At 39.6% G+C, this 22732-nt stretch overlaps 1 protein-coding gene across 1 annotated transcript; it reads right to left on the bottom strand.

Annotated features, from left to right (window-relative positions):
* Window positions 1-509: 509 nt before the first annotated feature.
* tm2d2 (TM2 domain containing 2) lies at window positions 510-22628 on the bottom strand. Its single transcript, XM_082554959.1, has 4 exons — window positions 22264-22628; window positions 21846-21936; window positions 21638-21753; window positions 510-4419 (listed from the first exon to the last, which is right to left on the bottom strand). The coding sequence occupies exons 1-4, from the start codon at window positions 22494-22496 to the stop codon at window positions 4206-4208; spliced, it is 654 nt and encodes a 217-aa protein (XP_082411085.1). The 5' UTR covers window positions 22497-22628; the 3' UTR covers window positions 510-4205.
* Between the last annotated feature and the right edge of the window lie 104 nt (window positions 22629-22732).

Raw genomic sequence — 22732 nt, 5'->3', positions numbered from 1 at the left:
CCCTGAAAAGGGATAAGTGGAAGCGGATGGATGGATCAGGTATGTTTGGGTAGAGATTTTTAAAAACTTATGTCTAATAATATGTGTAATATAAAAATCTGTACATACATAAGCATCACTGGCTGATGTAGATGAGAGGAGTTTTTATTATCTAACATTTTAAATCTATGGCTATCCGGTTATTTCATAAGTAAAATAAATAAATAAAACCAAAGTCAGCAAAACTGATGAAGTGTTTTATGACCACCTGTCAAATACAGTAAAACAAGACTAAATAAGATCATACAAAATTATTTAAATGTTGGTACCTGTAGTCTGTTTGCTGAAACACTGTGCTAAACCACTGATAGAAAAAAAAAAATAGTACTATGTATGTGTAATATTTTATAGTATTAATGCGTATTTCTAATGTTTGAAACCTAGCACCTTGAGGCGACTGTTGTTGTGTTTTGGTGCCATATAAATAAAATTTTATTGAAAAATTGAATTGAATTGTCTGAAACCATAGATAATATCAAAAATGTTTTTTTAATCATGCCAAATCTATAACCTCAGTCAAAATGCAAAGTACTGAGAGGAGGCAACACACTCTTTTACTGACATTCTACCCCAGCACTAACTAGACTCCAATGAATGTAAAGAACACCATGTCCCAGATACTTTTTATTGGGTAATAAGGACTGGGAACAATGAAAACATGAGAAAGTTTGGATTTTTTTTAACACCATCAGAAAAGGGAACATTGGACCTCCTATGCACACACCTGGTTTGAAGGTTTAAGAGTACAGAAAAGAAAAATACGTCGTATAGTAAACATTGGTCTCAACAATACCAATAATATTCCCATGAATTCATCTTTTTTTTTTTTTTTTTTAAATCAGACATAAATTAGCAATGTGTGGATCAAAGTTAAATAACATTAACACCCAGCTCAGGTGATGCTTCCATCATTTGGATCCATATCATATACAATATCTATATCTGTACAAGCTGAAAAACTCAAGAAAATATATGTCTCAAAACATATTAATGTAGGGCAAGTGTACAGAGCTTTAAGGAGGACATCACACTAAAAGAGAGATATGGTACCTGGAAAAAACTGTGTGCAGATCTTTTTTTCAAGTGGCATATAAACCGTCACTCTATGAATTAAGTGGAAAATTAAATTATGTAAAGCAGTGTTTTAATGCTTCACTCTACAAAGGATGTTTAGCCAGCTGAAAATATATTGCCTGTTGAAAGCACACTCCTGCTGCTGGATGAGTCGTCACATTGACGATGGTGTCTTCTTCAACTTTTTACGATGAGAGCTAAGAGGGTTTTCACATATCCTTAGGTAATGAAATGAGCTCTATCTATGGAACAGCACATAAACCCTGGGTCCTGGTAAAGATTAGAAATTTAACAAAGTGGGAGATGAAGATTTGAATATTTAATGTGAGACCTGAGCCTCACTCCTGAAAGTCAATGGAGATCAAAATTTGTTTTAGTTTAAGACATTCGGATGAGATGAGGTTTTGGAGGTAAATGCTTCCACACAGCAGACTTTTTTTTCCCTTCCAAAAGTAAGGAACCTTGAGTTAATACAGAAGACTGCTACATCGATATCTGAAATGTGACTAATAGGACTGCTGTGCATGTCCATGCCTGCTGTGCTGCTTGCTTGGAGCTCCAATGTTAATCATTCCAAGTAAAGAAAGAACATATTAAAAAAAAAACAAAAAAAAACCCTGCAATATATAAATACAGAATTCAGACAGCTCTGGTGGAAGAGGCAAGTGAAGGGTCAATTCTGGTCTGTCGAGTAATTTGACAGAGGGAAAAAGTGATAACTTGTGTATGATGTTGCCCTCAGGAGAAGAAACCTGCTAAGTGTTTTATGGAATGGAAGATTCGTGTTCAGTTTGTAAGTCACATAGGCAACAAAATGAACCGAGCCACAGAACTTGCAAATTTAGGATACATCAACACTGAAGTTTCAATTTTCTATTCCTGAGACATTTATAGCATATACAAGGCTTCCAGGACACATTGACACCACGTGGTCACCGGTGCTGATGTGCTTTAACTTGTTTGTAAAGACCGATTTATGCTTTCTCTGTCTGAGGTCCAGTGTTGGGTAATGTTACTTCTAAAAGTAACTTGTTATATTGCATAATTACAGCATTAACAACTGAAAACTAATTACCTTTAGAATATTTCTGCATTCAAAAAAATAAACCTTTCTATTTGAATTTAGTCTGGGTACACTAGTTATACATCTAGGAGTGTAATCTACTGTAACTCTGAATGTAGCTGATAGTGGCAGCTTGTGCTCTACCACATAACCAGAAACACACCTCATTTCCCTCAGAGTGATGGGTTATTGCAGGTGCTTCTTCAAAATGTGAACAGTAGTTCTCTAATGCCTCTGTGGTGTACTGGTTAACACCTTCACTTTACATGGAAGAGGAGCTACAAACACAGCCAGGGGGTCACAAGCTACTCCTAGTGCTGGTCCTCAGCTCGGATAAATCGGGTGTAAAATGTACTGCTTTGGGAATGGATAAGGGGCAGCTGAAAGTACCCAACTCTAATATGTGACTTTGCACTTTACAACACGATACACCCAACACTGCTGAAGGACTGATGTAGGGTTATATCTGTAGGCCATTTAAAAGATGGATGAGCAAACATGAGGGGGCAAAGGCTGCGGGTCCATATGTACTCCTGGTCCTGTAACAGTGTATGGGAAAATACCTAGGTGAGGGCCGAGGGTCAAACACTTTCCTGATGAGTTTATGTTTTCAGTCACTCATTTTGGGTCATATTTAGTCCTAAATTTGAGAAAGCAGGATTATCTGAGATATGCTCATTGATTAACAACAAGTTGGCAGCCAATAAGTATGTGATTTGTCCGATCCACACCGCACACCCAGCTTTAAAACACCAAGATGAAGATGGCCAAAAAGCCTCATCTCGAGGCTTCAAAACGGGTGGCATGACTGACCGTGTCAATTTTTTTTATACAGGCTATGCTTGAACCAAAAATACCATAACTGATAGTTCTACTTTGTCCTCCCGACAGCAACAAAGAAAGGAGCCTGGTTCATTGTCTTTACTGGATGACATAAAGAAGTCCAGAAACTTAAACTGTAGACGCCCGCATAAACAAGGAAAGCGGCCCAAACATCCAATGAAAGACATCAAAAATGAAATACTCGTAAATCACAAACGAACTGAATTGTCCTCAGAATTAGAGTTCATGCTGTCTGCACCGTGAAAAACAAACACACTGTTGCTGTAAGTTCTGGATTTCCACAAAACTGTGAGCATGTTTGAGTACATTAAATGAGAGTATAACACGCCTAAAACGCAAACTCCCATAAAATCCTCCATTTGGTAGTTTTGCGTTCACACCTCCACCAGAATTGTCCTTTCCTCATGAAATCTCAGCCTGCACCAGCTTTAACAACACTTTTGAGCCAAACGGGCAGCAGAAACTGTTACCCAGGCCCGGACAGATGTGGTGTTGAGGCAACCTTTGGATCATGGGGCCTCCGTTTGCTTCCAAATGAACTCTGGTGGCAGCCTGTGCTGTGAAAGCAAACTGATTTCTATCAAGCCTATCTACTGAGCATCAATGCTAAAGAAAGCTGCAAGTCTAAACCCTTTGATATAACATGTTGTGCTTGTGTCCTAATCCATGTGAATCTGTATGCTTGATTAGAAAGTGGGTGTAACAAACCAGCTACACTGGAAATATACTCATCTTTCTCTCCATTGTGGGTACTGACATTCAGGATGCAGGATGACATTCAACAAAATAAAAAAACCAGAAGCCCATTCCAGCAGACCAGAACTAAACGGCAACAATGAATCATATTGTTCCACTCATATCGGACAAAATGAACTGAACTACAAGCATGAAAGTGACCTTTTTTGAGAAATCAAGAAACTGGAAAAACCACCATCACTGTAGCTGTTGTAAAAGCCTTGAGTTTTATGCATTCTCCAAGAACTGAATTTATTTTAATGATAGCAAATTATTCCTCCTTTTTCACTGGAGCTCCTGGGAACCCCATAGGAGCCCTCAGGAGGTCCCCGATTCCACTTCTAGTAAGCCAACTCAGGCAGAGGCCACGTCCTGGGAGTCCTCCTTATTAGGCTGATAAATATCAGACAGCAAAGTGGCCGGAGTCCTTAGTTGCGGTTTGCTGTCGCTCTCAGTAGTATGTGCACCAGTTACTATAATCGCTGGGCATCAGTCCACCGGTGATAAGCAGAATTAGGTCTACAAACCACCAGATTCCCAGGCCTCCCAGAGTGAGCAGCTTCCCAACCGCAGTCCCTGTGTGGCCCAGGCAGAAACGATCAACCCCGAAACAGCCCAAGAAGAAGGAATACAGCAGTGTGGTGATGAAGTAGTGTCCAGTGTATCTGTAAAACACATGGCAAGAATTTAGATGAGTTGCAAAATGTATTTCATTTACACACCTGGACCTCAGCCAGGTTCCAAAGTTGGAAAGAGTTTAAATCGGCATCAGTTCACTTTATTTCAGATTGCAGCAAGTTACTGACATTTCACAGAGTCTGGTTACGACAATCTCATCCTTTGTGGATGCCCCATATGGCTCAAGAAGGTAATAAACAAACACATAAACAGATATATATTTTAATCATAATGATTAAACAAGCCACAAGATTAAAAAGAAAAGGTGTAGACAACCTGCAGTTGTGATCTACAAGGAGCGGACAGAATAAAAGAAACACCTGCTCTGTATTGTATAATTGGCGGACGGAGGCACAGGGGAAACTGAGCATTTGAGCCTGGTTTATCTGAAGCCTGGGAGGCAGCACAGTCTTTGTACAGGTGCTGCTTTGATTGTGCCCGTTCACTGCAAATGTCTGATGTCTATGCAGTTACTATAGAGATTAGCCTGATGTGCTCATGAATGCTGTGTGTGGTGTGAAGTTATGAGGGCAAAAAGAAGTTGTGATCCTATGGCTAAACATTGCCATCTAGTGGTGAGCCTACGCTTTGTCACTGTGGAAAAGGTCTTTAAAGCACAAATGCATTCCTCTATAAAAGATCCATGAGAGCAACTTGATTTTGAATTGATAAAATTCTTCCTGTGGAGAAAATTACTGAAGAGGCAAGGTGGATCATATTCATTTTGAAAATAATGTATACATCAAGAAGTGACCATATCTGGGTGAGATTGTGGAGTTCTGACTAATAAGGTAATGAATATGTGCAGGATCCACAAACTACATAACATACAGAGACGTACAGCTGCTAATAGACTAGTACACCAATTTCACTGACCAAAACCACAGCACAAACATCTACCACAGAGCAGACCATGTTATTTGTCAGACAACACTACCACAACAACCAGCTGGTCTGTGCAAAGTCAGGCAGAGTGCACATGAGGAAATAAATAACTACACATATGTATCGATACATATTTGTAGTATCGGTCAGGCTCTGAAGCAAGGTTATTATCGTTAACGAAAACTAACGAAATAACGAAAACTAGAAGTGAAAAAACATTTTCGTTAACGGAAATAAAAATAAAAACAAAAACAAAAAAAGTAAAACTAACTAAAACTGTAATGAGTGTTCACAAAACTAACTAAAATTAACTGAATTTATAGCAAAAATGTGTTTAGTTTTCGTAGATGTGTGTGTGTCATACAATAGTCAAGGGTGAAAATGAAGTTTAGTTTCCAGATTTTTTTCTTGCTGTGTCTCATTATGCCAGCAGGTGGCAAGTACGTTAGTCGAGTCGTCTGTGTTGCTGCTCCGTCCACGCGCAGAATCATGTCAGGAAAAGTCGGGAGAAAGCGCCAGAATCCAATTTGGGATTACTTTGAATATGACTGTGTTTTGGATAAAGCAAGTGTCTTGTAGTGGAAAGAGACAAATTATAAGGGACATTTCTAAAGGGAAAAAAAATCCCACAAACCTTAAAGTGCACTTGAAAAGTTCACACAAGAAGGCTAACCTAGCTTACCTTGAGAAGGGAGCACACTCAACCCTCATCCCCAGAAAACAGAAGCTAACCCCAGGCAAGGCAGCGTGATGCATCCCGAGACAACAGGACGGGGATATCTACATAACTGTGTGAGTCAATTGCCTTCAAAAAGTTTATCAATTCACTTGAACCAAAATTACGAACACCCGGTGCTGCAAGAGTTAATAGTCTCATTGGGGCCAAGATATAAATTTTATAGTTGCCTGGTATCAATGGTTGTTCATCTGCACTAATTTATTTATTTATTTAAAGAACCCATAGGTGGGAATGTGAGTTGTCTGTCTCTGCGTGTTAGCCCTGCGACAGACAGGCGACCTGTGCAGGGTGCAGGGTATGGTAGCTGGAATAGCAACATACCCAAGGATAAGCAGGGCCCTATTTCAGGAAGCCGGTTTAGTGCAAACTCTGAGTAAGTATACCCTGAGTTAACGAAAACTCTGGGTTTTCGGTTTCACAAAGCGAGTTTAGATTAATTCTGAGTGAGTTACTATGACGACACACTCCGTGAAGCTAACCTGCCCCCTAGCAGGTTTACTTCAACTAAACCCGACCTTCTCCGCCTCTTTGTCAGAAACCTGACTGTAGGAAGTGTCAGACATGGCGTGCCTCTTCCTTGAAGAGCCAGTAGATGTTGAAGCCCAAATTCTCCGCAGAGCTCTCCGCCGGGAGAGAGTGATTAGAGCGCGTTTGGACATTTGATCATTTCCTGATGATTTCCTGTGTGAACGTTACCGTTTTTCAGCACAATCTATAATTTATTTGAATAAAATCCTCAGGCCTAATATTGCTCATGTGACACATCGCGGACATTCTCTCAGTTCTGTACATATTATTTGTATTGCACTTCGGTTTTTTGCAAACGGGAGCTTTCTGTATAATATTGGTGACGCTGAGCACGTTTCCAAGGCTACCGTCTGTCGGGCAGTCAAGAATGTTAGTTGCACTGAAACGTCTCCTGTACTCGTTTGTGGTGTTCCCCGGTCATAGACCCACAAGATTTATCAAAGAGGGATGCCACAAAATTGCAGGTAGCAGGATGAACAAAACTTAATACATGATGTGGTGATACTTGAACTACTACTTAAATTTTACATTTATTCTCACGGTTCCCAGGCGTGATTGGCTGTATAGATGGCACTCACATTCCAATCATTGCTCCTTCAGTAAATGAAGGAGACTATGTGAACAGGAAGTCTTTCCACAGCATCAATGTACAGGTACATAGTTCCCTGTAGCATTTCAAACTAACAAATTATTTCATTATAGTAATGGATGCTAATTTGTGTTCTCTGCACTGTGAAGATCATATGTGATGCTGCCAACATTATCACAAATGTGGAAGCCAACTGCTCAGCCTCTGTGAGTGGTGGTGGTGGAGGACCATCACCTGTTTTTCGGGCCTCTGCTTTTTTTCTGTTGGCTATAACGGGTCACATTTGAGCATACAGAGTAAGCAAATATGTACTTGTAATGTGCTCAGATAATTCCAATTAGTGCTTACAGAAAGAAAATTAATGTAGCCTCTAACTGCAATTGATTTACATCGGACAAACAGACCAAGCACTATGGCTCATAATACAATTACACCTTACCTGTTTGGACTATATTTTTATATTTCATTTTTACTTGCTGCCAGGAACGTTTGGGGCCTGTTGGGTTGCACCTGCGCTCACATCACATCACAAAATAAAATGTATAAAATAAAAAATAAAATAAAAAATAATAAAATAACGTGTTAAATGGGTGGAAATCCCTAGATCAGTGTTTAAATTAACACTCACGCATTGACTCTGTCGGCTATGTTTTGCCATGCATGCTCCCTTTCTTTTGCAGCTGAGGCTGCTTTACTTTTTTTCCGCGGAATTTGCATGTTATCGGCATATGCTGCCATCAGAACTTCGGCCTCAAGCGCTGTAAAATACATTGACCGCGCCTTCTTTCCCTCCGTCTCCATGGTGACTCGCTTAATCTGTGCTCCACTAATCAGGGCTTTATGTATCCTCGTGCGCGCGCTTAATTTGGGGTTAAAGCAACTCCGCGTTGATTGAACTAATTGTTATCAGCCTTTCTGAAACCGAATATTCCGAGTTGGACAGTTCGGGGTTACTCAACCCCGAGTATCGTTTTTCACTCTGAGTTTTCTAAACCGGCTTCCTGAAATAGGGCCCAGAAGAGCATGACTGATATGATGAAACTGGGATTTTGTTACACTTAATTATTGCAAACACAATTAAAACTATAACTGAAACTAATCAAAACTAAACTGAAACTAAGGATTTTCAAAAAAATAAAAACTAAATTAAACTAGCAAACAATTGGTAAAAACTAATTAAAACTGATATAAAATTGAAAATCTGAAGTCAAAACTAAATAAAAATAAAAACTAATGAAAATTGCAAAACTATTAAAACCCTGCTCTGAAGTCTATGGCTATCGACTCAATTTTGGAGTTAGCCTCAAGTGGCCATTAGAAGAAAATGCCCTTTTTGGTAGGGGTGCAACGATACACAAAATTCACGGTTCGGTTCGGTTCGATACTTTGGTGTCACGGTTCGATATTTTTTCGATACAAAAAAAATGTTCATGCATTTTTTATTTGTCATTTATTAAAATTATAAATATATATTTTAACTCAAAAGTACAGTTTTTAAATTTAACCCTAACCCTTGTGCGTGTTTTTTATTTTGACAGCGAATGCGCACCTGCGGACCACTTATGTGCAGCCCTGGTTATTTAGCTCATCATATTGCAGCCACAGAAATTCTTTTGTCCATGAAACCATAAAGCTGCACTTTCTTTTTGCCTTATAGTCTGATTTGTCATAACTTCTCCGTTTTGTGGTAAGCTTTTCTTTGGCTGTCACTTCTTCACCCTGACCTGTCTTATTTGGCTCAGCAGAACTGAAATGCTTTTACACATGCACTCACATAAGCTCAGCGATTCTCTGCGCGATCAACCTCTCACATGTTTAAGCTTGCTGCGGGAGATTTCACTTGTCATGTTTGCATAGTAAGCTAACGATTAATAAGACGATGTCAGAGGAATTGGTGCACAAATTATCATCACTCACAGATCAGTGCTGTCGCTCTCTATACACAGTTCGCACGATTGCAAAGTGAAAGCAAAAAACAAGCGCAAATTCAAACGCGACTTCAATATGTCACATATTGACAGTGGCTCACCGATGCCAATGACATAATTACCCAGCTACATTTCTGAAAGAATGCAAAAGCATTGACATATATTTTTCCTACAATAGCCCGATGGGCAGGGAAGAGATAGATTTTGGTAGCCCGACTGAAAAAAATCGCTAGCTCTGGGACGTCGGGCTAGCGATATTGCAAGCCCTGTATCTGATTGAGGAATCACTCATCTTTGGAAAAGAGAGTTTATTACAGAGAAATGGCTCTTTCCAAAATAAAAGCTATACTATCCGCTTCTTCTGGGCTATATTCTCAGCAGCATAAGGAGAATCATGTGCTAACAGCTGTCTAAATGACTCGGCTAAAGTTAGTAGCATGCTTGTTGTATTTGTCTTTGCACTAGGATGATGTCGGCGTAAATGTGCAGTCATATTCGTTGTGTTCCCACTAGTGCTTTCAGGTTAATCTCGTTGAAATGACCTTAACGCCACAACACGGCAAATCTCCGTTAACGAGCTACCGCCGATCGCTCCGTGCATGGGGCTAGACGGCCAACACGTTAACGAGCTAACTGCGCTAACACACTAGTTCACACCAATGTAATTGAGCATTGCATGGCACATCCAACATACTGTTTTACTTTAGTCCATGACTCGCTTACCTTCAGGGTCATACGTCACATGAAAACCAAAATAATTCCAAACGCCAGATCTGAATGAGGTTCAATTTGCCTGTTACAAGGAGAGCTTAACTTCTGTCTCGCTAGCTTGCCCTGCGCTCTTCCTTCTGACTATGCTGTCTGTGTTGAGCGCTCAGTGAATCTGCATTTGACTACTCCGCCTAGGCTGCACTGTCGAGCCTAGGCGGAGTAGTCGAATGCAGATTCACTGAGCGCTCAACACAGACAGCATCGTCAGAAGGAAAATTGATAAAATAAATTACAAATGTTGTATTGTTCGATACATATGCGTACTGAACCGAAAGCACTGTATCGAACGGTTCAATATCGATACGAATATCGTTGCACCCCTACTTTTTGGTCCTTGTGTACTGGCTTCATTTTTCAGGTCCATAGGTTACTGCTTGGTTTCAGCGGCCGCAAGATGATGACAAATACACACCAATAAATAAATACATATATGCATACATACATTTTTTAAAAGTTCATTAATAGCCCGAGAAACACAACAAAGGTCTCAAGACACCGTTTAATTCTGTGTAAACAACTGTTATTCCAGGCACAGAGTGAGTCATCCTCTAGTGGAAGGTCAGGGGTTTGAGTCACGGCTTGAATTCCAGTCTGAATGTCAATATATTCTTGGACAGGATACTGAACTCCAAATTGCCCTGATGTATCCGTGGTGGTGTGTGATGTTCTGTAGGAACGTCTTTGTGAATATAGCTTGTAGTGTAAGACTGCGCAATTCAATTTCTAGAACAATAATTTTAAATTAGTCAGAATGTTATCTAAAACAAATGTTGAATTTCAAAGCTTCACAGCTAGAAGATCTCTAAAGGGGCAAAGAACGATATAAATATATGCTTTTCATGCCACACTATCAAGATATTGGCGCTAAGGGTCAGGTTGTTCACTGAGAGATAACTTAGAGCTGTAGATAATAAATATTACATTACACCTTCAAAATACGATTTTGGTTAGAGCTGTAACCAACTGTTATTTATCAACTGTGAATCTGTCATTTATTTTTAGATGCCGCAAGTTTAATCATGATCATAAATAACCCAAAGAGTTCATAATGTGAAAAAGAAAAACATTCTCTTATGGGAGGCTGAATGAAATGGCTGTGGTAGTTTCTGAAAAAAATCTGACTTCGAATTAGGTGCCAATTCACTTCCTGTCAGTCAGATGATTAATTAGATGTTTCATCTCTGATTTGGACATATGAAGGTGTGTGAATAGCATGTTAATCATTCCTTAGAGTCTGACAGGAAGAGATCATGCCTGATCAGTGGCTTGAAGTCTAATTTATTTGCGGCTCCAGTCCTGGCTTCAACACCACCGCACAGCTGCTAAGAAATTGTAATCTTCTGATAATGTTAATCCTAGCTAGGTACTGAGGTCATGCCATTGTGTGTCAATTTCCTTCTGTCTGTCAGAAACTAAAGGCCAGCCAGACCTTATCATCCAGATAGCAGAAATGAAGTCAATTGATTTTTTGCAACGCTACAACCTTTCAGGTGCTGCAAACACCTTCAAGTCTTACATTTTCAAATGGAGCCTCTTAGTCATACAAAAACATCAGTCTAGCACAACCATCATCCCTTGCTCTGGCTTCTCTCATAGCCCCTTTCCATTAGTACTTAGATTGGCTGAACTTGTTTTCCATTTCAATAGAGTACCACCTAATGTGCGCAGGGTCGTTATAGCAACACGGGCGAATATCCCATTATACCGTGTATGAGTTTTTGTCAGATTCTGGGACGACGGTGTTGTTTTTTGTGCAGCCAATTCGCTCGTTGCCGGGTTTCAAAAAGGGCGGGTTTTTTTGTGTCCCGTTTGGATCTTTAGCCATCAGAATTGTTGTCTTAAGGCCAAGAAAGATGCCAAGTGGATTTCTTTTACCAAGTGGATCATCATGGCCTTGCCATATTGGTCCATTTGATTGACCTTTATTATAATTATGAATTTATTTTATTTTCGGTTGCTACAAACGGGACAGACATGACTGGGAGGATAGGACCGGGAGAAAGAATGAAAGAAAGAGAGGGAGAGAAAGAAAACCAAAGGGGAGAAGAGACGGTGAGAAAGGGGGGAAGAAAGAAAGAAAAACAAACAAAACACCTGGATCACCTGTATGGAGAAAAAAAAAAACAGAAGAGAAAGCAAACAACAAAAAGAGCAACAAAGTAAAAAACAGCACCATCACAATAAACTAGCTAGCAGTAGAGCCCCAAACGAGAGGTCACCCAGCAGCTACAGAGCAGAGGCCAGAGGGGGTTGCAGTGGCGTGCCTGCGGGCTCTGCCGGCAGCCAGCTGTGCCAGAGAGGACCGAGCTTCAGGCCCAGAGGCCAGAGGCCTGAGGGCATCACACCCCCCGGAAGGGGCCCAGCCAGGCCACAGGCGCCAGGCCCCGCCAATCGGCCACCAGAAGTGAGCCGGTACATACATGAGCGCCCAGCCCCAGACGACAAAAAGGGCAGTTTTGATTTTTGTGAGGGAGACACTCTCATGACTCGGGTGATGCCACTGACTAGTCAATCTTTGGTATACAGTAAGTTGACATTTTTGGATCCCTTGGAGTCCCAGCAGAGTTCAAATCAAATCAAAATTTATTCATATAGCACATTTAAAAACAACAATGTCAGTCAAAGTGCTTCACAAATTAAGAGCAAGTAAAGTAATTTACCAACAGTGAGACAACAGCAACACAAGACAAACATAGAAAAAAAAAAAAAAGTACTGCAAAAATATGTTACTTTTCTGAAAAGTAATGCAGTACATTACTTATTAATTACTCACTAAAGAAAACAATTTATTACACTACTCATTACATTACTTTCATGATACTCTGAAACATGACCTCCAATGCATTGGGACTAGAACCATCTGAGAAGCCTCACTGTGATCGCCACTGTATAAAGATATACGTGTAGAAGTGGAGGCTACAATGATATAAGCCTGACTGCTCATCACTGTCTGTGGGAGATCAGCTGGTACGGGGTCAAGAACCAAAGTTGTGTTAGCAGCATAATGATGTCATTTCTGTCCTGGATGCAGTTTGCACTTTACCACAGGGCTGTTGTCCATTAAGGCAATAAAATAAAAGTAATGAATAAGAGTAAAAAGTTCAGTAAAGCAAGTAATAAATGTCCTTATCACAACTCATCAAAAGTTTGAGCATTTATTGTAGGAAAAGCGCACAGGAACAAACACGATTTTGATGTTTGTTCAGGTTTTTTTTGTCCCCGCCTGTGATGGCTGCCCTTATAGCCACACAGTGGTAATATCCACCATGTTAGTGTAGAGGCTTATACATAACATTGCATTCACATTTGTCTGTCTTTAAATATAGGAATTAATTTACAGGACAATAAATAACTGGTTTTGGTTTTGAATTAATTCACATATCCACATAACACTGCATTCTTAAATAAGTGCGCACATTTTAGTTTACACTGTTATGTATGATTAATCTTTTGTTTTCTGAGTTACCTTAGTTGAAGCTGTTCCAGTCCCTTAATTAAGGAGCCAAGAGGTGGAAAAGGGGCGGAGCGAGCTTCAAAGGAAGACTGCAAATTGGTTCATGCCATAACTCGGGATCATGGGGAGGAATTGGAGTTCATTATGTTAGGTTTAGTTAGGTTTTGTGTGTTTTACCCCTTCTCGTGTTTTTTGTGGGCTGATCAGCCACTATTTAAGTTTCCCCTTTGTCACGTTGAGTTAGGTCAGTTTGTTTGAGTTAGCAGTAGTGTTGTCAACTTTAAGTAGAGTTCTGTTATTTTGACCTATTTTATGGGCCCACGATTTTGATTCTTTTTGCACGAGTTAACCAATTATGTTTTTTGGGTTAAATAAAAAAAATCTTTATTTTGGACTTTAACCTGTGCCTAAGTTTCCTTCACTGCGCAGTCCAGATAGATACCTATAACACTAGTTCACCTTTGGTTCTAAGATGTTACCCAACCATTTGCTACTAGCTAGGACTGCAGCTCCACAGATTGCACAGTCCTTCTTGCTCAGTGTTATAGAAGGAAAGTTTGGTTCTGCATACACTGACTAGTATGTAGTTTGTATCAGCGTAAACTAGCACAACTACCCACAGAGGATAGGCTAACCATGTTCTGTACAGGAGTGTGGATGTTAGCCAGTAAGGAAAGAAGCCTGCTGCTGTAGAGCTGCCAGCATCATCTACACTCAGCAAACCAATGTAGAACGCTTTCACAGTAAGAGGTAGCACACATTTCAGTGGTATTTCAAATAAAACCGGGTTATTGAAAAATGAAATTAATGGTTTCAGTTTCAAATATGGAACGCCAGGACTGCCATAATGAATTAATTAAATACACCATTAAATAATTAATTAAATGTGGCAATAATTAATTAAAATTGGAATTAATTAATTAAATAAATAGTTATGATATATGTAATTAATTAATTATTGACACATTTAATTAATTATTTATGTATTTCACATTTTAATTAATTATTGACACATTTAATTAATTATTGACACATTTAATTAATTATTGACACATTTAATTAATTATTTAATGATATATTTATTTATTTCATTTTGGCAGTCCTGGCGCCTGGCTCTCATCATGAAATAATTTTATCTGTCAGCCTCACCCATCAAACTCAGGGGGCGGGGTTAACGCTGATCGAGTCAAAACCATTGCTTTGGCCTGGTGGCCATTGTTTCTAGCACACAACAACCGGCATGTGGAAGCTAACAGAACTGAGCTTTGAAAAACCCTGTTTGTGTGTTACCAAATACCGTTTTAATATTTTTTTAGCCGAGAATGTAGTGGTTTAATCTTCATGTGTCTGGTCGGTTTGTCAAGATACAGCCTCTTTGCAAAAGTGTTTCGATGATTTCGGAGATGTCTGCCCAGTCTCACGGCAAAGCGTGGGATAGACCCGCTCGCCTCGCAAGCAATCCCACCGACAAAGCGCAGGCCCCGGTAGTAACCCCCGCTGACTTCTTTTACTGAGGTTATATTTATCGGTGTTTTATTTCCTGATGTTCTTATGTGTCCTACGTGTTTCAGTCGCCAATTCTGAATTATAACTAACATTAAAAACATGTTTAAGGAGGAGAGAGAGCAAATAAATCTGTTTAACATCTGATCTTTGGGTTTTTGTTCAGTAATCAGCGTGACCTGTGTATAAACACATAAAAGAGATAACGTTGGTGTTTCCGTCATGTAGTAACTGCTGGCTTTAACTGTACAAAGGTTGTTCGACACTATGAAACACATACAGACTTCATGATGTTCGGCTAATATTTTTATTGTGAATATTAATCATGCTGACCTCGCTCTGTACACCACGCAGCGAGGTCAGCATATCCACGATATCCTCAGCTCCATGAGTTAACACAAAGTTTCCCAGCTGACTATCTAACTGCCAACTATTCCAGAGACGTGAAAATATACAGCATAAAGAAAAGTGTAAGAGACTCAGCAGCAGATTAGAATAACAGTTATACATTTAATAAATCACCAAATGAATCCAAGAAACGAGCAAACCTGTTCCGACAATTTGAATTTGTATTCCCTCAGCTGCAGACTCGCTGCTGTTTAAATGTTTGAAAAGGAAGATTAGATATAAAAAACGTCAAACATAGACTCAGTCTGCCTTCACATTTGATATGAGGCCAGCACGTATAGTGGCCTCAGCAGGCTATTACTGAAATACACGTGCTATATCATAAACTATGATATAAATAGGGAGGTCCTATTAACATGTTTAGTCTTAAAGGACACCTTCCTGCCTTTAGTCTCATTCATGAGCAGTATTAGTTTTCTTCTAACATCCAGAAGTCTGCACGATGTGTTTCATAGTTTGTAACAAGCCTTTGACAGGTAAACATAACATGACCGAAAAAGCAAAAAAAAAAAAAAAAAAAAGAGAGAGAGAGTGTTGAGATAAGAAGAGAAAATGCTCTCAATTATGGAGACAGGCAAATGGTTCATTTATGTTTGATGTGTGTTTATTCCTCCCTAAATATCGTCGCTGAAGTTTGCCATGCACGTCAGATTTTCCTGCGCATTTTTATACGTCTGCCAACAGAGAGAGAAAAAAAAAAAAATCACATTCTAACAGACAGCTGGTGCTTAGAATACAGTTGAATAACTATTAAAAAACAGATGATATTTAGATGATAGTTCAGTCTAACACATGTGCCAGTGAACCATTAAACGTCTGTGAAACTATGCAGTTATGAAACGTAACTTTAACCTCAGCCAAACCGATTTGCTCAGTTGTAAATAAAACAGCGAAGTAAACGTGACCCGACAGACAGAACCTGAGTGAATGAAGTCCAGCGTTTAACCACTGAGAGCTAAAACTCAGCTGAGGTTTCAAAGCTGTGTGCCGGTGATTGGACATCAGCCGCTGATAAAGCTGGCTCGCCTATAAAGTGCTCTGTAAGGAAACGAGCTCCAGCAGCTCTGCGCTCGGGGAAAACACTATATTTACTTATCTTGTGCAGAAAAATGCGCTGACATTGCGTTATATCGAGCACCGGCTGCCCAGTTAAACTGTGACTATCACCAGGTAACTAGGCGTGTTTCTTGAATTAGCAGCAGGTGTTAAACAGCTGACAGATGAGGAGGAGGATGCATGCAGGTAAACTGAGGGTCTGTTAAGCTGATCGCTGGTTTCGTGAGAAAAATGTCAGCTCGTTCTTTATGTTACAGAAGCACAGAGACACAAGACCAGGCGGAAAGAGACGATCGTTCGGTGAAAATGAGAATCTGCGAATGCAACATGTGGAACACGGAGAGTGGAATATGTAAACAAACCGGTTAACGTACCCCCTCGGTGCACTCTGCATGCTAATTGTTAGCAGAGCTAGTGAAATCTCTGAAAACATCTGAGCACTTTTGCAAACATGTTCTATGTTGACAACCTGACCAGACATACGTTGCGACATTCGCGGCTAAAACACTGTTAAAAGTGTAGCTGGTGACAGAAAAACGGGGTATTTTAAAACTACACCACCACCATTGCTGCCTGTGATTTGATCTGCATTCTGGGATACCTGGCTGCCCCAAGTCTACACAAGCAATCGATTTTCTAGGATCGACCTGTTTTGACTTACTTTGCACGGCAACCAATCAAATGTTAGAGAAGCTGCATGGGCAGCGTTAACCCCGCCCCCTGAGTTTGATGGGTGAGGCTGACAGATAAAATTATTTCATGATGAGAGCCAGGCGCCAGGACTGCCAAAATGAAATAAATAAATATATCATTAAATAATTAACTAAATGTGTCAATAATTAATTAAATGTGTCAATAATTAATTAAAATGTGAAATACATAAATAATCAATTAAATGTGTCAATAATTAATTAATTAAATGTGTCAATAATTAATTAATTAAATGTGTCAATAATTAATTAAAATGTGAAATACATAAATAATTAATTAAATGTGTCAATAATTAATTAATTACATGTGTCATAACTATTTATTTAATTAATTAATTCCAATTTTAATTAATTATTGCCACATTTAATTAATTATTTAATGGTGTATTTAATTAATTCATTATGGCAGTCCTGGCGTTCCATATTCAAATGGCTCACAAGTGAATCACTGCAAAGATCATTTTAACCTCATCTGTTAGGTAAACAGTGAAAATTGAGCACACAGTGTTTTCTTGGTTATGTTAAGAGTGTTGTATTTTTTTTGTCCCACTTAGGTGCCAAGGAAATTAGTCAGCAGGAACATCTACGCTTTTGACACAGATTCTGTCTTAATCTGTCCGCTTGTTTATTTTCCACATAAACCTTTCACAATAAAGCTCAAGATCCTGTTGCAAAAAAAAATAAAAATGAATCATGTGAAAGAGTATGCAGAGTATTTAAGGATTAGAAGCAAAAAAGAGCCGCCAGGTGCTAAAAGATAAACCTTAGACTCAAACATTAGAACAGGCTTTTCCCCGCAGCATGCTGTGTAATAAATACTCACAAAGAAAACGGCAGCTGTTACAACTTATGTCTAAAAATGCATCGTTTCATGCATCGGTTAAAACACTTGACTCCAGGTACATGACGCCCAGCTGGAAACACTTCACGCAAGTCGAGCTGCCCGAGATTCACAGAATTTACAGAAAATGTTAAATTTTTGTGATTTATATCGTTATCGGGACGATAGATGTCTTATATTGGGATATGAGATTTTGGTCATATCGCACAGCCCTAGGTGTAAATATCAAAAACTATGACCATATGTGAGAACTCTACAGGAGAGTAAAACTAGAAAAAAAAAATTTACAGATAGGGGAAACTCAGGAACAGCCATTTATATATTTAAACACATGCTACCCATGTACGGACTACAAACTACTGCACAACACCCTAGCAATCATTTGCTGAAACTGGTCACAAACAAGGTGATGCAACGAAAACCTCCTCGTGACTGCTTTGGTCGCTACTAGATTTCCACTAAAACCCATAGTTTACATCAAAGACACTGACTTGTCAGGAGGGGCAAGTCAGGAAAGGCATCCAGCGTTAGGGCTGCTCGATTATGGCAAAAATGGTAATCACGATTATTTTCACTGAAATTGAGATCTCGATTATTTGACGATATTTATTTAACCCTTTAAGACCTACTATAGAACCAAGTCCACCAGAGCTTATATTATTTTTTTACATGTTGTAGTGCCATTTGTGGGAGCATTTCAAGTTGCTAAATAACTGTTATAGCCCATATTTTAATAATATGTATGCATTAAGTCCATAGTAACTACATTAATTGCAAAAAAGTGCAATAAATTACAAAAAAAATTGAAAATCGTTTTTGTTTTGTTTTTTTACATATATTTCTACTTGGAGAAATTTAAGAGGTTTATCCCTCAAAACTTTAAATACAAAAAAGTTGCAAAAAATAGTTTACAACAACAGGAAATTTATTTTGAGTGTCTTCATAGTTTTATCTTGGAGATACACCAATTTTTATATACTGCAGGAAAAACAAAAAAAACAATCCTATGATGCAAATTTGCAAAGAAAACAGCATGTGCATCAAAATAAACTATTTCCAGCAGTGCAATTCGAGCTCTAAGCATCCCAGCAACTATTCAGAAAAGTCAAACATGACCAGTGTAGGCTTTTAAGGCCTACAAGTAAAAAACTACATTTCCGCGAAAATGACGTCACTTCCGGTTTCGGCCAGGAAATGGCGGACATGCAACAGTTCGGGCTGACGACTTTTTCAATGTGGGAAGTGTTACGAACAGCTGATCGGATCGGCAAAGCGTGTTTCTGGAATATTACGTTTTTGTTCCTGCAAGCGCTTTTTATGCAATTTTTGCAAAGCTTTATGTGGAAGGAAACCGTGACCGAGGACAAGCTGATGGCATCAGATGTAAGTACAACTCCTCTGGTTTCATATGCAAAACAAATTATTGCGCTAGCTTACGTGGTTCAGGTTCTACAGGGATTTAAAAATAGTTACACAAAACGGAGCGTGCTGCTCTGACCGGATTTAAAGGGTTAACAATGACTTTAAAAAATAATATAAAATAGTGTGCAACACCACTGAAGTTTTTTTTTACCTCTCTTTTCAACCAACAGCAGTCACTCTCCTCTCCAAATAACTTCTGCTTAGCTTTCCGAGCTTCCTTCGGGTCCTCTTAATCAGCGGTCTCCAACCTTTTTTGCGCCACGGATGGTTTATGCCCGACAATATTTTCACGGACCGGCCTTTAAGGTGTCGCGGATAAATGAGGGAGGGGCTAATAATCGGCTCAGTCATTTTTAATGATCGTTGAAAGCCCAGATCGTAATCGTGATTAAAATTCGATTAATTGAGCAGCCCTATCCAGCGTACAAATCAAGCCAAACATGCAGATTAACAAGAATGACATTCATATACTGGATCGCCCTGGGTTAAAAATGACTCCTTGGCATGCTGCTGCCAAACAGGGTTCCAGTGCAATGTACTTCTGACTAGGGCTGGGTGATATGGCCTAAAATCCATATCACGGTATAATTTGAAGCATGTGCGGTAACGATATATATCGCGATATATTCTTTTCTTCTGTACAACGTATTTTACACACTATAAGGCACACTTAAAATCCTTTAATTTTCTCAAAAATCGACAGTGTGCCTTATGTATGAATTCTGGTTGTGCTTACTGACCTGAAACCAATTTTATGCAGCACACGGCGCGCAGCAATCTGTCAAAAAATGTTCTAGTACGACTTTGGTAAGCTAAACATGATATGCCATGTTCTGACTGAGAGATTTCTGAAAAAATTAAAACGCACAGCTCTGCTATTACTTCCAACATAAATGAAGAGAGAAAACTAAACAGCAGTGATGTTTGTAGAATTACTGAAGTTGGACTAGCTGGTGTATAATGATGTCCTACGTGATTGCTACCAAAACAGCTACATTAGCATAACATTAGCACAGTGAAGCTGAAGGATGAACGCTAACATTTTTCCATTTGATAAAAGTTAACGTAGGGTTTCTGGTGGTTAGGGACAAATGCAACTGCATGGCAGGATGCTATAAACGGACCAAACTTCAGTCAGGAGGACAACTGAGATAATCCATTTACAATACGAGGTTAGTCATTAACATACTGCAAGAACATGGGAATAGAGCAGCTGCGAGAGAATTTAGCATTAATGAATCAATGGTACGGAAGTGGAGGAAGCAAAGTTTTTGGCTTTCCCCATATTCCAAAAGTGCGTCGTCTCTTTGCTATTACTGTCGCCCGGCATAATTTGCAGATGATATTGTTTGCAGCCGCTCCAATGCTTTCGACCAAAACAGGCGCCGCTTGGTGACACCATCAACACGTGCTATCGCGGTAGAGCGGTATAGTCAAAATCTCTACCGCTGGCCAAATTTATATCGTTTCTACCGTATACCGTTTATACCGCCTACTTCTGACCTAACAACACCGTCAGACAAAACACCCAAACACAAGCTACAAATTCATAGAATCATCTCAACAGGACAAGGCTCAGCTGTACATCTGCATCTAAAGGATAAAGGTCACTCTTTCCAGAATGCCAATGTTTGCATTTTGGACAGAGAAGTAAGGTTTGAGAGAAGTAAAGGAGCCTCATATAGAAGCTATGAGCCACCTACAGTGCAGTCTTAAGATCCCTTTTCTGGCATTTTGACCCCACTCATAACTTGCTTCAGGCGACCTTAATAGCTCACATGATGGCGGGGTGTGGCAATGTCTCACAGAGGTTTGACTCATTGGACCTGGAGACAAAAATGACATCCTTTTAAATACTTTGGCTCATTTGACAACTCACATGCTCAACAGTAGGTCAATAGTAGTCAACAACCCTTCAGAGACATTCTCCAAAGGGGTGCAACCATACTAAGAGTTAAGTAGCTGGCCCACTCAGCTTGTTGTTTTAGATCTGAAGAAGCCTGTTGGATGAGAGGTGAAAACTCTTCATAAACCTGAAGTGCAGCGGCCTTCGTTTTCCAAGTTCTCAAGACTACCATGACCTGGATAACTAAAAACCTGGACAGACATTCTTTTCAACATACATACTGTAAATCAAAGCCCAAGTGATTCATGTGTTCTGGTGTAATGGAAATACTGAGCAAAGCAGCTGATTCATGTTTACATTCACTGAACAACAATCTGTTTGTTCTACATATTTTGGATGCATATGGAAACAGAGGCAATGTTTGAACATTTAAATATGATGCAGATCCACTCTAAAATGAACCCAGAGAACTTAAGATGGTTTTATATGAGGTAACAGCTGTTTATCCAGTGTGGCATCTCTTACTTGATGCAGGGTACATTCTCTCTGAGGAACTCTCTGGGTCCGGCACATTCTATATCATCGAGTGCAGTGCAGAAAACCCGTGTGTGGTTCACCTCTTTTTGGGTCTGGCCACCCCACTAGGTAGAGATAAAAGGCGCAAAGTCAGACATGTTCTCGATTACTCAACACTAACTAACAGTACAATGTCCTAAACACCAACAATACCTACCCCGATGCAACCAACATGTTCCATCTCCTGATAGGCAGTGTAGTTGCCCGCGTGATCCACAGGGTCTTGACAGTAGATGAATTCCTCCGGTCTTCACCACACATTGAATTTAGAAAGAAAGCAAAAGACACAGAGGTATAGTTCAAAGAAACTACGGTGTGTAGTCAAGCCAAACTGAAATGTGTAAAGACAGCCCGAGTTTTGAAGATATTATATTGTAATCTATGAACAAATGTTTTTCTAACCAAAAATAAGTTTGGGGTGGGAAATGCGGTGCTTCCAGTTCAGTGTTACTGGTGCGTAAGTAGGTATGAATTGACATATTTATAAACGTAGTCCTGTGTCAGTTTAGAGTTAGCATTGCCCAATGCTAACATGCTAATAGCTACTTCCAGTTAACAGCATCTGAGTTACTTACAGATAACTGCAGAGGACAACGGGTGACGGAGGTTTGTACTCGAGATCCGTATAGTTTGCACTGTCGGGCGGTTCGCTGGAGGGGAGCAAAGTAGAAACCGGACCGGGAGAAGAAGCAGGAGTCTCCGTTGTCGTCGAATTTTGCGAGTGGATTCCTTCCAAACATTGTAACAATATGGCCGTTAATAGCAGCAGGAACTGTCCGCACATCAGAATATAGCTGACCGAAATCATTGTCAACTCCAAATACTACTAAGCTATTCCTCAAAGCTGTTCATGGTAACATTTGGCTAGCCACATTCAGCTAAAGATGTTTGTTTGGATCTCGATGGCCGTCTCGTGTGAATGGCGTCATCAATGAGCGTCGGAGATGAAAGTCGTTTCCGTTGAGCTACTTTTTTTTTTAAATCAAATTGGCTTCGTGTATATCCTGAAACCCTAATATCATAATATGATAATATTAAGAATGT

Source organism: Aulonocara stuartgranti (assembly GCF_965226115.1).
Source record: "Aulonocara stuartgranti genome assembly, chromosome: 12".
Lineage (NCBI taxonomy): Eukaryota > Metazoa > Chordata > Actinopteri > Cichliformes > Cichlidae > Aulonocara > Aulonocara stuartgranti.
The sequence above is the reverse complement of the archived record's forward strand: the minus strand, read 5'-3'. Positions and strand labels throughout refer to the sequence as shown.